Source organism: Haematobia irritans, chromosome 2 (genome assembly GCF_050003625.1).
Source record: "Haematobia irritans isolate KBUSLIRL chromosome 2, ASM5000362v1, whole genome shotgun sequence".
NCBI lineage: Eukaryota > Metazoa > Arthropoda > Insecta > Diptera > Muscidae > Haematobia > Haematobia irritans.
Genome location: NC_134398.1, coordinates 94268677 through 94285577, shown reverse-complemented (window position 1 = coordinate 94285577; position 16901 = coordinate 94268677). Strand labels below are relative to the sequence as shown.

Here is a 16901-nt window from a genome sequence, read left to right as displayed (position 1 = left end):
ATGAGTTGCTTTCCAAATAGACTATTGCCTCGGCTGGTGTACATTTGCCAATGTCAGAAAATTTTCCAATATGCTCTTGATTGTCGAACAAGTTTACAACATGAACTGGTATTAGTCTCTCCTTTTTCGCTGTTACCAGGGCATTTGTTATCGATATGTTGTTGTTTTTGTTTTGTGCTGGTTCAACAACCCACAATTTGCCGACTTCACAATCTCCATTCATTGGCACCCATAATATCGCTTCAGAATGCTATGGTATTAGCTCTGGCTTGCTCGTAGTCAACCGTCTGATAGGGGTATTCTTTTCGTATCCCACATTAACCGGTATTTCGGTATCGGACCAGATCATGACACGACGTTTCATATCCAGGTTTAGACCAAAGGCAATCATGAAATCCGCACCAATTTTAACTTCATCTACTATATCGGCCACAATGAACTTAACGGATATGTTGGCAATAGTCAGCTTAATGACGACCTTCCCATATACTGTTGCGGGTTCCCCTGTAGTTTGACTCCAATCAATGGTGTAACTTTTCCTTTCGCTATGTCAGATCTAATGATAGACTTCGATGCACCAGTATCCAACGTCAATGTACGCTTGTCGCCATTAATAAACCCCGCGACAGTTAAATTGTTATTTCTCTGTTGAACTATTGCTATAGAGATTGTGGGGCCATCATCTGCGGGAGCCAGCTCTTGCCCCGCTGAAATAGCTCGATTTAGTTTAAAGGTGACTCACTTGAATGTGACATCACCATTTTGTGGTGATTACTTTATGGAGATGTTGATCTTGACCGCTTGCGTCGTGCTTTACATTCTCGGGCAAGATGTCCGGTCTTATCACAGTTATAACATTTCATTCTGGATTTATTTGCATCCTGTTTTATTTCCGACATAGCCTGCTTAACAGCCTCTTTTACTGATTCAATCACGGATTTTGATTCATCTTGATCGGTCTCCACTCTGCATACCTTGTGAATTTGGGTTCGTGCCAGCAATCTCACAGTCTCTTGTGCAAGTGCAAATGTTACGGTTTCTGCGAATTCCATTCACAAAGGTTTCAATCTTAATGCGGTCCACAAGTGGACGGCTTTCTCCTGAATATGTCAAAAACACTAACCGCTCAACCTCGGTTGCAAAGTCTTGTAGAGTTTCATTTGATTTCTGGACTCTTCCTCTTAATTCCATTCTGAAGATGTTTTGCTTATGTTCTCCGCCGTAATTACGTTGAAGTGCCTCTATTACTTCATTATAATTATTTCTAGAGGCAGCGGGAAAGCTTTGTATCACATCAGCGGCATTGCCCTTTAATACAAATAGAAGTTCAATTACTTTGTCATTGTCGTTCCATAAATTTCTAGAAGCAACCATTTCGAATTGGAATTTGAATACATCAAATGAAGTTGAGCCATAGAAAACAGTAGGTTTAGATTTCGAGCCCTCGATAACGCGCACTGGTCCACCTTTAATTTCCAGCTCGGACATTTTTCTTTCGATGTGTAGAAACTTCTCATCATGAACCATAATTTTCTCATCCACAGAAAGAATTTTCTTATCCAGCTCCCCAATTTGGCTTTCCACACGTTTTTCCATGCCTTTAGCAATTTGGTGAAGATTCTCATTTAGAATTCTAGAATTTTCGTCCATCTTTCTGGAGTTTTCCTCAATAATTTTACTAGAATTCTCTTCCATAAGTCGTCTAGAATTCTCTTCATTTTTTAGAGCGTTTTCTTCCAGCAGCTTTCTTAAATTTTCTTCCATTTTTAGAGAATTTGCTTCCAGTTTTCCAGAATTCTCTTCCATCATTTTGCTCCAAACATTGAGCATTGATGTGTAATCCACAACACTTGAAGCCACAGATGGATTTTATACACTGCTGGTATTGACGAGTATTGATTCGTCAATGTCCTTCTTATAGTCAAACTCATGTGTCTTGATATCCATTTTGCGCCGTTTGAACTCTTCCAGTAGACGCTTTTGAAGCTGAGCTTTGTTTCCTGTAGTCGGCTGCTCCAGTTTGCTCCATTCCTTTTTTAAGTCTTCCTAAAAGTCTCATTAAACTTCATTGTAGATTTTTTTTTCGTTATTTCACTTCTGACACCAATTGTTACGTTTTTATATTGAGGGTTATTTAATGACCCGATAATTAAAACACTGTACTTTTCAAATAACGACAATCTACTATTTATTTGCTTAACTGATAGGTTTCACTTATTTGCTCTACGATGTGTACTGTATGAATTTTAGCTTACGACTAAGTCACAGCTCCCTGTGTCAGTTCTTTTATAGTACTGTATAACGATATCGAAAATTCTCGGTAGTCTGGCCTACAACATTCTAGACTATTCTACTACTACCTGGTAGATGTTGCACGGGCGACATCGCACATATTTATCGGCCCATGCTCATTGTCTTGGCTACAATCCTCTGGAACATTCTACTATATGGCAGATGTCGCACAGGCATAGATGATTATGGTCATATTATTACAACTATAACAATAAGCAATGAAGATAACAAAACAAAAAGGGATTACTTTACAATGAACGATTGGGAAACTAAGAACACAAGTACTAGAAAATAAAGAAATGATTTTGAGAAGTGATGACGTAATTGGACCGTTACAATTTGAAATTCTAAATTAACGGAAACTAATTTGAATAAACTTAAATCTAGAAATATCAAATTCGTAACAATATTTACAAAGGCGATTATATTTTGATCAAATCTTGCCAAGTGATGGATGGAAAAGGTCCAAGATATTGATTGAAAATGACTTTATATTTCTAAATTAATTAATTAAAAAAGAAACCGTAAAATACAAGCTGGTTTCCAGCTTGCCTGATGTCACTTGTAAATTTTTCCATAACGACCGATTTGTTGCACCCATAACACAAGTTATACCAACGACGCTAAAGCCGGCGTCGTAAAGCTGGGAAATTAAATTGTTCAATATTGTTGCGTCCCTAGGTGTGTCGTAATTAAAATATATGGGCTGTTTCCAGGATTTCCAAAGGCCCCTAACCATTGCGACTTGGACGTACTTAGCAGGCTTTCTGACACAATCATCACATGGCTCGTATTCGTATCTTTCCATGACCTTCATTTCATCAAATGATTATACACATAACTTGTCTTCTTGCGACATATCCGCTTTGTACCTAAGAAAATCTAAGGCAGCATCTAAAATACCCTCTCTTACTTCAATTTTACGGCTCCATCGCTGCAAAATCGAAACTGATGGTAGTGGAAACCACTTTTTATACAGATGATTATACGCTCTTGGCCCAGCGGCATGCAAACAAATAGCATTTGATATATCTTTCCATTCCACACACACATTATTTTTTTATTTGTCCGTCAGTGAATACAGACCGCATACAAGACACTACTTTGTTGGCTTGGTAAAGCTGTATTTCCAAGTCCTTAATTTGATTTTGCAATTTGATTAGCTGTGTTTTATCTTCTTTCACTTTTGGAATTGCTTGATACTCCACAGTGGCACTGTTGACAAATTTATTATTTTTTATTGTCCCTTTATTTACCGATTTTGGAGACATTCTTCCTACAATATATCTATAATAAAAAATATACTTTAACTTATATATTTTTGTGAAATTTAGGTTGTTCTCCTCACTTAAAATGTATAGTACCTAGAAAATACATCTAATGCATACTTATTTCTTAAAGATTTCAGATTCAATGGCATGGGGCAATGTTTACACCCAGAGGAATTTTATTTATGTATTTATAATAGTATCTATTAATTAATATTACTTATTAAATAATAATAGTTATAACTTTATAATAGTTGTTATTACAAAATCAAGAAATATTACTATTATTAGTATTACTAAATTTCATTTCATTAAAAAAAATCGTAAAGAATTTATTACAATTTGTTATAATTTACCAAATAAATGATTTAATGAAATTTGCATATTTTCAGATATTTTGATTGACACATTTCCTAAATTGTCAATGGATTGGCTAAAAGAGTTAAAATTATAATATATTGTTTGTTAAAGTTACAATAATGGAAATCATACTCATAGATTGGAGATTGATTTCTGTTCACCACAAAGGGAACTGCATTTGGGAGAAGTGTATACTTCTTTCCACAAGTAGCTATCTGATCGGGAAGAAAGTGATCCCCGCATATAAATTGGTTAGGCTTAAATTCAATGCCACGGCATTCGATATCGAATTCATAATCGTATCGAAGAAATTGTCGATACGATTAAAAGTTTGGATCACGGCATTCGATCGAAATTTGATGCAATTTCTCTAGCATTGCCAACAGCAAAAAACGAAGCAGAACAAAATGACAAAATTAAGTTCGCGGTCTTCTTCTTCTGAAGTTTGATGATGTTACTCGCGGTAGCTCCGTATTTTGTATTACAAATAAAAAGTTTTTGTGATATTTACGGCCACATAGGGTAAATAGTTTCCTATTTAAACGATTGTGCACCGAACAAAATTGAAGTTTGGTAAGTTCACCCACGGAGTGAGAAATAATAAACTTATTGGATTGTCGCATTAGTTTTCTGGTACCTTTGTCTTTTTTTGTCTTTTTGATCTCGACTTTCTTTTCCCCGCCTCCAAGGGAAATTGTTTTTGTTCTCGTTTGTTTTCCTTTCTCGTAAACACTTCATTTACTGCCTCTCCAGTACTCACTATCATTTTTTACACGATTGCTTTTTCACTCCTCTGTCACTTCGATTGTTCCACCTGTTATTTTTATTTATATTTTTCACAAGCTTAACTTTTGTATCCACCTCTTGGTACTTTTATTCTTCACATTTCAATTTCAATTAAAGCTTTTGTGTTTCTCCTTGTTTGTTTACTACTTATTTTCTCCTTCTTCATTTTTCTCCTTTGACTTTATTAAACTGAATTTGTATCTGGCAATGCCAGCATGTGATGTTTAGAGATACCCAATAAACACAAACGTTTGAAAAATGCTAAATTTCAAAAATTTTTCAAACATTTTTTCAAAGGATTAGGGTAATATTCAAGTTGAGAAATTGTTGAGAAAATCGCGTTCTCAACAAAAAACAGACATTACCCTCAACAGTGAAATTCAACACATTAGCAATAATATCTCAAGTGTTATCCTCAAATTGAAATGCATCGCTACTCAATAATTTGTCAAACAATTTTCGATGCGAGTCAAATTCAAAATTAACATCGTTGCAAATACTTTTCAACCTAAATTTGTATGAATGATATCCCCACTTCAAATTGAAAGTCAAAGCCAAAATTCTATGAATTTTGTATAATTTATTCATTTTCATCAAAATAAAATATATAATAATACACTACACTACATAATACACTACAATACCAATTGATAAATAATAATCTTATTAAACATATCAACAAATAAGAACAAAAAAAAAAAAAACAAACAACAAAACTTTAAATATCTTAAACATTATTAGTAAACACTTTTGCATTGATAATTCGTTTTCCTTCCTTTTGGTGTCATAAAACAGCATTAAAATTTATTAACATGCGGGCAATTTGAAATTAGGAACGTACTGGACCGCGTGTTAGAATTGATTTCCAGCAAAAGGAATTCACAAAATATCCATTTTAAACTGATAATAGCATATGAATTAAACTGACGATGTGATGCCCATTTTCATCCAGAAGTTGTTGATTTCAACAATTTGTTGTTTTTAACAATTTTAATTGGTTGCACTTGTAAAGTTTCTGGAAACTTTTTCTTGTCGATAAGCCACTCATTTTTCATTGGTCAGCTTCTTAATGTTTGCAAGAATGTAGCATCCAAAGATTTTGGTTTTCTGCAAAGAGATTTAAATTTAGTGAATTCTCTAAAGTTTTGATTTAGTTTTACATATTGACGTACCAATTATTGTAAACTATTTGAAGCAGTTCCAGTTAATTGTTCACCATTTTTTCATTGGTCAGCTTTTTAATGTTTTCAAGAACGTAGAATCCATAATTTTAGTTTTCTGCAAAGAGATATACATTTAGTGACTTCCTTAAAGTTTTATTTCATTTTTTTATTTTCACTTGCGTATTTTTATAAACTATTTGGTTATTTGTCTAAAATTTTCCTTTTTTTTATTTCTTGCAATTGACCCCGAACTTCGTTGCACAAATAAGTATTGAAAATCAAATGGTTTTTTCGTTGCATTTTAGGGTAGTGTTTTGTCAAAGTTTTCTCATATTATCTTCAACACCTTTTCAAAGATTTCGTCAACATTTTGGCAAATTGGAAGTAATTCGCAAACAATTTGAAGATGCATTGAAGATGAGCTATTTCAAGTCAAGTTGAATTTATGTTGAAAATTATATTTACCCTCAAACTGAAAAGTTGTTGCATTTGAAAAACGCTCATCCTGTGTTTATTGGGTATGTTTAATAATCATATGTACATTGAATTTCACAACTCGTCGATAGATGGCGTTGATATTGATAGTAGGGGTGTTCACGTCTCATGACTACTCTTGTAGTATAGTTTTCTTTCTTTTCTATAGTTTTAAGTGTTTTTCCTTTTTACGGATAATTTAGATCGAAATGAGTGAAAATCGTAGCATGGCATCTAATGAGACTTTTGGAGACGATACGGTTTCAAATGCGTTATCAATTTCTTCGAAGTCGTCTTTGAAGAATGCGCGATTGTGCATTCGAAGACTATCGAAGAAGGACACACTGTCCGAGATGGAGACCTTGCGACTGACGAACTCAAAGAGGTTGGTCGAAGAGCACCAGAGACGCATGGAGGGATCGGTAATACCAGCATCGACCATTGTGACTGGGTCGCTGGTGGAGGCGATGAGGGATGTGGAGGTTGCCGTCGAAGATCGGTCAGACGGCATTTCATCGTCTGATTCCTTCTTCTTTCTAAGGGTTAGAGAGGCCTTTAGATTGAAGCAGAAATAAGCGGGAAAAGCTGATATGTCTGAGGACGATAAAAGGCGGCTATTTAAAGCAAATGAGACGATAAGGAAGTGGGAGCTCACAAACAAGGAGATTATGGAAGGTACTATGAAATATGATAATGGATATAACCCTATATTGAACTTTCGCCCAACCACTTGCGCCGATTTAGCCATAGCTGAAGAGGGAGGCAAGAAAAGTAGGGTATTTGAGCCAAGCTCGTCTTCCCTCACTCAGGCTAGGGGAAAGATAGATAGTACGGAGATATTGTGTGCGTCCAGCCATTAGAGGCTCGAAAGGAATGCCGAGCCTAGCTCGAAAGGAATGCCGAGCCTAGCTCGAAATCCCGCCGAGAAATCTAATGGATCTGAAATTCCGACAGAGGATGTGTCACTAAACCCTGACTCCGAGGAATATGGACGCCACAAGAAGAAGAGGACGAAGGACACGAATTCTACAGAGGTCACTATGGTCAAAAAACCCCGAAAGGACCAGGGGAAGAATTTATATAACGAAGGCTGTATAAAAGTGGCAACAGTAGATGACTCAAATAGGGACAGGAAAATTAAGGAGGAGAATTGGAGAATATTGGAGAGTAAATTGCTATTTGAGGTATCGGAAAAGCTACGCTAAGTGGAGGATGATGCACCTTTTTTTGGCAACATACAGTCAAAGCCGGGGAATAAAATCCTACACTGCAAGACGGAGGAAACCCTTGCCTGGCTGAAGGGAGCCCTAGAGGGCTTGCAACTGAGGGAGGGAGCCAAACTAAGAGTCATTCCCGAAGCGGAAGTGAAGACGCAACCCAGAGTGAGGGTCTTCATAACGGGGCCCATCTTGCCGCAAGATCGCCTACTTGGGATGCTAAAGGCCCAAAATAGGAGGAATTACTCAACAGACGACTGAACGATATTGAAAATGGACTCCCCACCGACGCAGGCAGAAGTGTTGTCATGGCGGTGAACACGGAGACTTTGGAGAGGCTAGAGACGAACAGTCACCGATTTAGCGTAGGCCTTAGCAGCGCTATTGTAAGACCTATTAAGGAAGCGGAGGAGAAATTAAAAACTGGCCCTGTAAGTAAATGATGCTGAAGGTGCTTCAAGTAAATCTGCATCATTGTGAGCTGGCTTCAACTAATCTAATCCTCCATTTACTTAGGAACGAAAAAGGTATCGCCCTGGTGCAGGAACCATGGACAAACAAAGGAGCGGTGATGGGACTGGAGCATAGAAACTATATGAAATTTCATATAAATAAAATAAGGTCCTGTGTCCTGGTACAAAAGGATATAAAGTGTTTCTTTTTGAATCAATTTTGTGATAGAGATCAGACAGCGCTGATCATAAGTATTGGGGCGAGACAATTAGTTGTGTCATCGGCCTACTTTTCGCACGATGATGATATCATGCCACCACCTCGTATTGTGAGAGAACTGCCACCACCTCGTATTGTGAGAGAACTGATAAAAACAGGGATTTTGTAATTGGCTGTGACGCGAACGCTCATCACGAATTATGGGTTACAGACACGAATTCCAGAGGTGAGAGTCTTATGGAATGCTTTCTTGAGAATCAGATAGTGGTGCATAACCGAGGAAAAGGACATTCTTTCGAAACCCGTACGCGAACAGAGGTGCTCGACCTGACATTCAGCAATCTTACAAGTAAGATTACAATATCGGACTGGAAAGTATCTAAGGAAATTAACTACTCAGACCATAAATATATAGAATTCAGGTTAGGAACAGGATATAGAAAATCTGCTGACGAATTTAGAAACGCAAGGAGGATAAATTGGAACAAATTCCGGCACCATCTGGTAGATGCGCCGACTTTGAGTATGGAAAGAATGATTACCGCACCCGACGACATTGAAAGGGCGGCAAATGATTTGGAACACTGGCTGTCACGATCCTTCGTCAAGTCATGCCCCATCAGTCGGCCACGAAACAACAAGCATCAAGCTTGGTGGAATAAGGATCTTATGAACATCAGAAAGAAATCTAGGAAATTGTATAATGTGGCCAGGAAAAACGGCACTGAACAGGCATGGAATGAATATAAGGAATGTCTGAGAGAGTACAAAAAGGAGACAAGAAAGGCGAAAAGGAACGACTTCATTCGGGTGATAGAGGAACTATCAAATATAAAGGATACTGCAAGACTACGGAAACTTTTATCGAAACAGCTTAAGTTTAGTGGGAATTTGCAGAAACCAATTGGAACATGGACGAATTACCAGAGCAAAGACTAGATATGCTACTTAACACACATTTTCCAGAATGTGAGTTAAACATGGCACCGGACCCGTGCAGTTTTAAAGATTTCGAGTGAGGAAGAGAGGAGGTCTCTGATATTATCACAAGACGAAGCATCAATTGGGCACTAAATAGTTTGGGTCCTTATAAGTCTCCGGGACTGGACCGAATATATCCGTGGATGCTGCAGGAGTCTTTCGATATCCAGGCGTCATTGGAGCACGGGTATATACCGAAGGCTTGGCGAAGGGTTAAAGTAATTTTTATTCCCAAAGCAGGCAGAATAGTACACGGAACAGCCAGGGACTTCAGACCTATCAGCCTGACATCATTCGTATTGAAGACTCTAGAGAGAGTCTTGGATAACCATCTATGGAATAAATTGGATAAGAAGCTGTCAAACTGCCAACATGCATATTTAAAGGGTAAATCGGTGGAATCTGCGCTACATTCTGTAGTGCATTATATTGAGAAATCCATAGCGTGCGGAGATACACATTGGCGGCTTTTCTGGATATTGAAGGTGCCTTCAATAACACAAAGATCGAGAAAGTAGTACTTGCTCTGGAGAGGAATGGTGTGTACGAGATCGTAACGAACTGGACTGGAGCAATGCTACGCCATAGGAACATCGAAGCGGAATTGGCAGATTCCAAACGACAAGCGACCACGACGAGAGAACTCCCTCAGGGAGGAGTGATTTTTGTTCAAATTTTTTGGAGTTGCATTAGTCCTAAATATTCAAAATATGTTCATTATATGTAAATTTACTACAAATTAGCAACAATTCGAACTAAAACTAATATTTTTACTATTCCTATATGGAGAAAACAATGTAAAAAACAAGCGAAAAATGTTTTACGATTGCAATTTACCAATCGAAAAAATTGTCGACCAAAAAAAAAATCGATATCGACTCCCGTGATCCGAAAAATTTAGATTTCAATCAAAAAATCAAGCCTAGTGATGTCGTAAATGTTACCAATGCTAGTAAAAAATTTCGGTTTCGAACAGGTCCTTTTGTTCAGGTTGACAACCTATTATTTTTAAGATGTAATGAATGGTTAAATACACCCCTGTAATTTATAACGATATATGAAAAAATGACATATAACTGAACGAAATCACTCTGACACTTACTCTCTCAAATACCTGAAGGTACGAATACTCCCGCCAACACACAAAATTTTTTTTTTTTGATTTCAATCACGAAAATCGCGGATTCAATCATTTTTTTAATTGAAATGTCTTCAATCACGAAAATGATAGTATCAATCACCCATTTTGATTGAAAACCAACACGATTTTCAATTAGAGATTTAATTGACCTTTGTCACGGAATCAATTAATTGTGTGATTGAATCAATTAAAAAAGTGATTGATTTTTAACATAAAATTCAATCACAGTTTTAATTGAATCAATTAAAATTTTAATTAATTTCGCGACAAAAATCAATCAACTATTTAATTCATTCAATTAAATAATTAATTGAAATTGGCTATAAATTTCGATCAAAAAATTTATATATTGCGACCCCAAAATCGTATTTAGTTTTTTTTTATTCTTTTGAAATAAAAAAATGCGTGTTTCTTATAAAACATACACCCAGAAAACAAATTCGTTGCCTCAACCGAATTATTTGCCAACCGAAGCAGGTGGTTCCATCAACTATAAATGATATCAACTTTGCATTGGTTGTCGCAATTTCATATTAATTGTTTTGTTTGTTGGTGCAACCGCCCTCGATTTTCTTTACTATTATCCTAATCAAATTCCAATATCAAATGAAAGGGCAGATTATATTGAGATTTTATTAATTTATTACAAGATTTACAATCATAATAAACTACGAAAATAAATACAAAAGGTGCTAACAACAAAGGCTTTTGATCTACATATATGTGAGATCAATTTACATTTTTTTATGGGTAATGTTTGTATACCAATGACAGATGGTTATTAGGTTGCAATTATGTGGTCAAACTACAGAACCTAATTCAATATGTACTTGCCAGAAATTTCTTCCTTAAGCCTCTAGATATAAACATAGATCGACTTAGACTCTTCCTGTATTCTTAATACAATAAAAAAGCTCGCTTGCCGTAAAAAGAATTTGTGTTTGTTGGTGTATGAAGCCTGCAATTTTTATGGAAACTTTTGTAATATTCATTTTTTATAAATCGGTGCGATACTTACCTGAAGGCAACTTCTTTTCTATGGGATAAACTTTATTCAATGTATTGCGGACTATTATCAAGTGAATGTTGTTCCCCGTTTTGCAAATTTTGTAGCGTCATACCATTTACCATGTCGATGTTGATATAAATATTTATTTGTTGCAACAACTACCTTACGCCCGTCCTATAATTGAACTAAGATTCTATTAGTATACTCAACTTTTGGTTGTACCAACCATTTGTTGATTCCCATGATGTAAGTCTCACTATGCTGGTGGTTAGCTCAACAATTTTATGCAGCATAAAACCAAATTTATCGGCATTGGTTATTATAACCAATTGAATGGTTATGGGAATTTCGTTTTGATCCTATGAACTTTTTTATGGTCGTGTTGAATGTATAATGGGGAAAATAATCAAAACATTGTTCTTGTAACAAAAAATAAGTTACTGACATAATTTCCTCATTGTAATTATCGAATTACAACCAACCATTTCTCTGGGTGTATTTAATATTTTATTATTTTTTGAATTATGCAATAGACAAATAAATTTGGTTCTTGTCATTTGTGTTTTGTTCTAACATAACTTACAAATAGAATTACTATCCATAAAAACTATAGGGTGAAAAAAAATTATATAAATCATTATCTTCCTTTTAATAATAACCATGTTAGCATGTTCCTTCTAATATGTAGATGCGCCTAGATTTCCAATAAATCAGCAGCCTGTAAGCTAAATTAGTTTTTCTGAAAGTAAACAAAATAATTCGAATTTAATTTTGTTCAATTAAAAGTTAATTTTGTTAAACATTACCTGCATAGAATATCAAGTTCAATTCTTAGTTCCAGGTTGCAGATTTATAATCTTCTTTTGCAGTTGTAGTCTTTTAGCATAAAAAGGTGTATTAAGGAGCTCGGTAATTTAATTTTAGTAACAATTCCTTTCCAAAATTTCCACACATTAAAATCGTCTATTAAAATTTGAACCAATCAAAGACAAAAATAATGGCAATAATAGGTAATATTTGGTATTCTATTGATGAGACTTCGCAAATTCTGGAAATAGAAAAAATATAAATGGAATATACATATTTTTATTATTTTCGGATATTTTTCATATTTTGAAATCCAAAAGAAAGAACTTTTTACCATTACATAATTCAGCTCATTAGTTTATATATCAGATATACTGCTCTCTACTTGGGTTCAAACTGAAAAAGGCAGGTAAAACAAAAATGCAATTTAATGCCAACGCCACTTCGCAACTTCAAGGTGAATCTTCCAACAAACCCATACCGCGCTTGGTTTTAAGAAAACTAGGAGTGAAAAAAAATTATAATTTTAAAAGATCAATAATGTACCCACTTTTTATTGCAAACATATTCTTATATATTTGATAAAATGATGGAGTTGATGGGATTAATTGGTCAATTTCACGAAATAAAATTGGTCACTAAAAGAAATTAATAAAAAATATATTATTTTAGTCCGTTTAATGTAAACAGGCTTCAATGGAAAACGGTATTCACATTTCACAATTTCTTACCTTCAATAAACGTAGATTGTTTTCCATTTTTACAATACCACAAAACACAGGTAATTTCAAATGCTTTCTCTCATATATTTTTTTCAAACATTTACCACGCGGCCGTTTGTTGTTGCACACTTTATTTATTTCAACCCTTTGCTATGATTTGTTGTTGCGTTCAAAATATTTATGCACACATTTTGAATGCAGCAATCATGTTTTTCAATTTACGCGACCCAACCGTTCGTTACGAGTTACTTCCACAGACTGATCTCTCCATCATAGATTGTTGAATAAATACCCATTCTCTTGTTCTCTTTTCGCTCTTTCCATTGCTCAAAATTATTCAGTTTCAATCACAAAGGTGATTGGATCAATCACATTTGTAATTGAAAATTATTTCCGAATTGATTAACAAATTGATTGAATCAATTAATATTTTAATTGGAAACGTAACAAATATCAATCATTTTTTTAATTGGTTTTTATTCGGATTTGATTAAATAATTAATTGAATCATTTAACATATTAATTGAATCCGTTTCCAAATTCAATTAAGTGTTTACTTGAAAAAATTTGGAGATAATTTTTTGTGTGAATAAATTGAATTTTAATTTATTCTTTAAAAAACAAAATTTAATTGCGTTTTTATGTGTTTCCCCCCCTCATTGATAAATTATTTTATTTAATTCCTTCGAACCGGATTAAACCGCCCGAAATTCAAAATAAAATAATTTATCATTGAGCTTCTCTTCTTAGAACCCGAAAATCCATTGGATATATTTGGTATTTTTTACCCCCAAAATTATTGATTATCACCATTGTTTTCCCCTATAATATCTATCACACCAAGGTAAAGTTGTTGATATTTATTAGTGGTGAAAATAAAGTAAACAAAAGTGCACAAGTGCCTGTGTGTTGTTGTTGTATTTTCATTTGCCCATAAGCTTTGGTTTCTAACAAAAACAATAGAAAAGGAAGATTGGAAAATGGGCGACGTCATACCAAAAGTTGCATTTACGGTGTTCGATACATACACGTTCGTTCATTTTTAATTTGCAATATTTTTTGTTAAAAACTCACAAATGATGTTAAACTTTGTGTAAATAATAATGAGAAACTTTTGACCGATTGTTCTACGTCATTCCCTGATATAAATTTCTTTTTATTCTTAGTTTAATTTGTGGAACAAAAAAATCATAAACGACAAGTTTGCTCGAACGCCATCAATGGTTTGATACCCTCTGCTGCCATTTTCCCATCTTCATCTTCCATTGTTTTTGGTTTCTAACAAAGACAATAAACTTTAGGAAGATAGGAAATTGGCTTGCGTCATACCAAATGTTGCATTTACCATGTTAGTTCCATACATGTTTGTAATTTTTTTTATTTATTTTTCGTTTTTATTTTTTAAATGAAAAACTTAATTTTCTTAATAAAACAATGTTAAATTTTAGGCTTTTTTCCCCTTTATGGAAATTTATTTCGTGCACTTAATTTATTTTTATTTGCATTTTAATGATATGTCAATACTTGTCGTATACGCGTTTGGTTCGAGTATGAAACTAACACGGTAAATGGTTTGATCTCCTCAGTAGCCAATTTCCTATCTTCCTAGAGTTTATTGTCTTTGGTTTCTAACAACCAAACGAAAACAACAGCTTGCATTATTACCCCCACTCCCGTTTCTCTTATCAAGTAGTGTGGTTTAGAGGTGTGCGCGTGAGGGATTTTTCACGCACGCTCACAAAAATCCAACTATAATATAATCAGAAAGCACATAAGAAAGTGTAAACTCTAGTAAAGTTACCATAAATTATTTCATCGAAGAAACCAATAATTATAAATAAATAAACAATACAATAAATAATTATTGCCTCAATTAAAAAATTAAGTTTCGACCACAACCAATTAAGTAATTCATTGAAAGTGCCGGAAGAAATCAATTATTGTTTAATCAAATAAGGCTTCTTGTTTCTTATTAATTCTGTGATTGATATCTAATCTGTGGCAATATCTAAAAATAAAATGCTGCTTATGTTTAAAAATGTAGTCAAAGATCATATAATACATGAAATTATAATACTACATGAAACAATTGACTTCGTTATAAAGAATAGCGATAGATACGGCTTTTTTTGCTGTAGAAAATGTCTTGAATGCATAGAAAAAAATCTTTCGTCCGAATGGTTGTCCTCGATATATCTAGCAAGTAAACCAGGCCCAAAATTACGTTAAATTGTGTGTGTTCTCCCTAAATCATACCATTCAAAACAGATCATATTACTAGTGCGGTTTAAATGGGAGCTATATATAACTAAGGACCAATATGGAAATTTGCTCTTCCGGAAGCCAAATATGGGGGCCATTTGTAATATCATCCACCTACATAAATAACAACTACTTATACCAAGTTTTATATCGATAGCTTGTTTCGTTCGGAAATTAGGTTTCAACATGCGGACCGGCATCGCTAGATCGAGTTTCACCACGACCCAGAATATTATTCTGTATGAGAACAGTATTTCAATGTGTTACAACCGGAATGACGACGTCAGTTATACCCCAACACATTATTCAGAATTTTTCGATATAAAAATGAAAGCAGTATCAATACTGGACATTTTGCTTAATATGCGTCATATATTTCAAATAGTTCATTGAGTACACTCCCAGCAAAAACTCCTATTACCAGGTATGAGTACAAGTATGCCTGCGCCAAATTGGTAACAACTTCCTCGTACATATATCAGTAGTAATACTTTTACACGGGCATGACATTGGAGGAAAGTACTTCCGTGCAAGCATACCAGCAGTCGAAAAATAAGTACTTCTTCGCAAGCATACCAGCTCTCCAAAAATAATATCTTTACCATAAAGATACCCAAAAAGTGCGAACTCACCTCCGTTGTTTTATAATCAAACACACTATACCACGCTCCACGACATGGATCTATTCAATGATGTTATATTGTAACATCAATTATGTATTATAAAACTTTAGAAAACAAAGGTATATTTTATTGGCAATTTTTTCTGAAATATAATTTGGCATTATGTATCCCTACTATTAACGGTGCATACTGTAGAGCCGAACCCGGACCTCAAGATATGATTTTGATTACCGGTATTAATAGAAAGAATCACTTTTTGCCTACACAGGTAAGTTATTATTTTTAAATCCCAGGTAATACTGCAAGTAGTAAATTTTTGATTACCGGTATTACTGAAAGAATCACTAGTGCTTACCCAGTTTTTGCTGGGCTATGTTCATAGGATTTAAAATTTAACCCCATGAAACTACATACATGTTAAAAATTTTAGTAAAATATACTTGAGTAAATCTTACTTTTTAAAGCTAATTATTAAAAAATAAATTTTAGCTGCGAAACATGAATAATGAAAATGTTGTTTTTAATAAAATCTAGTATGAAGTCCAATACAATTTCTAATTTTTAGTATTTCAGATATTTCATACATACTTTTTATCGTGAGCAAGACATTTTTGTAGATATAAAATTTGTCGTGAGCGTGAATAGGTTCGTGAACGTGTCATTTCTCGTGAGGCTGAATTAATTCGTGAATGTGAATTTTTTCGTGAACGTGAATTTCATCGTGAGCGTGAATTTTTCGTTAATGTGAGTTTCTTCGTGAACGTGAATTTTCTCGTGAGAGTGAATTTTTCGTGAACGTGAATTTTCTCGTGAGAGTGAATTTTTCGTGAACGTGAATGTCATCGTGGGTGTGAAGTTTTCGTGAATGTGAATTTCTTCGTAAGCGTGAATTTTGTCGTGAGCGTGAATTTTTCGTGAATGTGAATTTTTTCGTGAACGTGAATTTTGTCGTGAGCGTGATTTTGAAAAAAATTTACTCACGCACATTCACGAACAGAATTTGATGTTCACGCACGATCACGCACGACACATTTTTGTTCAGTCCCATTCACGCACATTCACGTTATTTGGTCAAAATTTCATTCACGAATCACGTGACTCACGCGTGAATCACGCGTGTCACG

The 16901-nt window shown here is 34.6% G+C and overlaps 1 protein-coding gene across 1 annotated transcript; it reads left to right on the top strand.

Annotated features, from left to right (window-relative positions):
• The first annotated feature begins 7868 nt into the window (after nt 1-7868).
• LOC142224794 (uncharacterized) lies at nt 7869-9171 on the top strand. The gene is made up of 4 exons (XM_075294581.1): nt 7869-7991; nt 8204-8363; nt 8444-8581; nt 8741-9171. Exons 1-4 carry the CDS (start codon nt 7869-7871, stop codon nt 9169-9171), a joined length of 852 nt encoding a protein of 283 aa, XP_075150696.1.
• The last annotated feature ends 7730 nt before the right edge of the window (nt 9172-16901 follow it).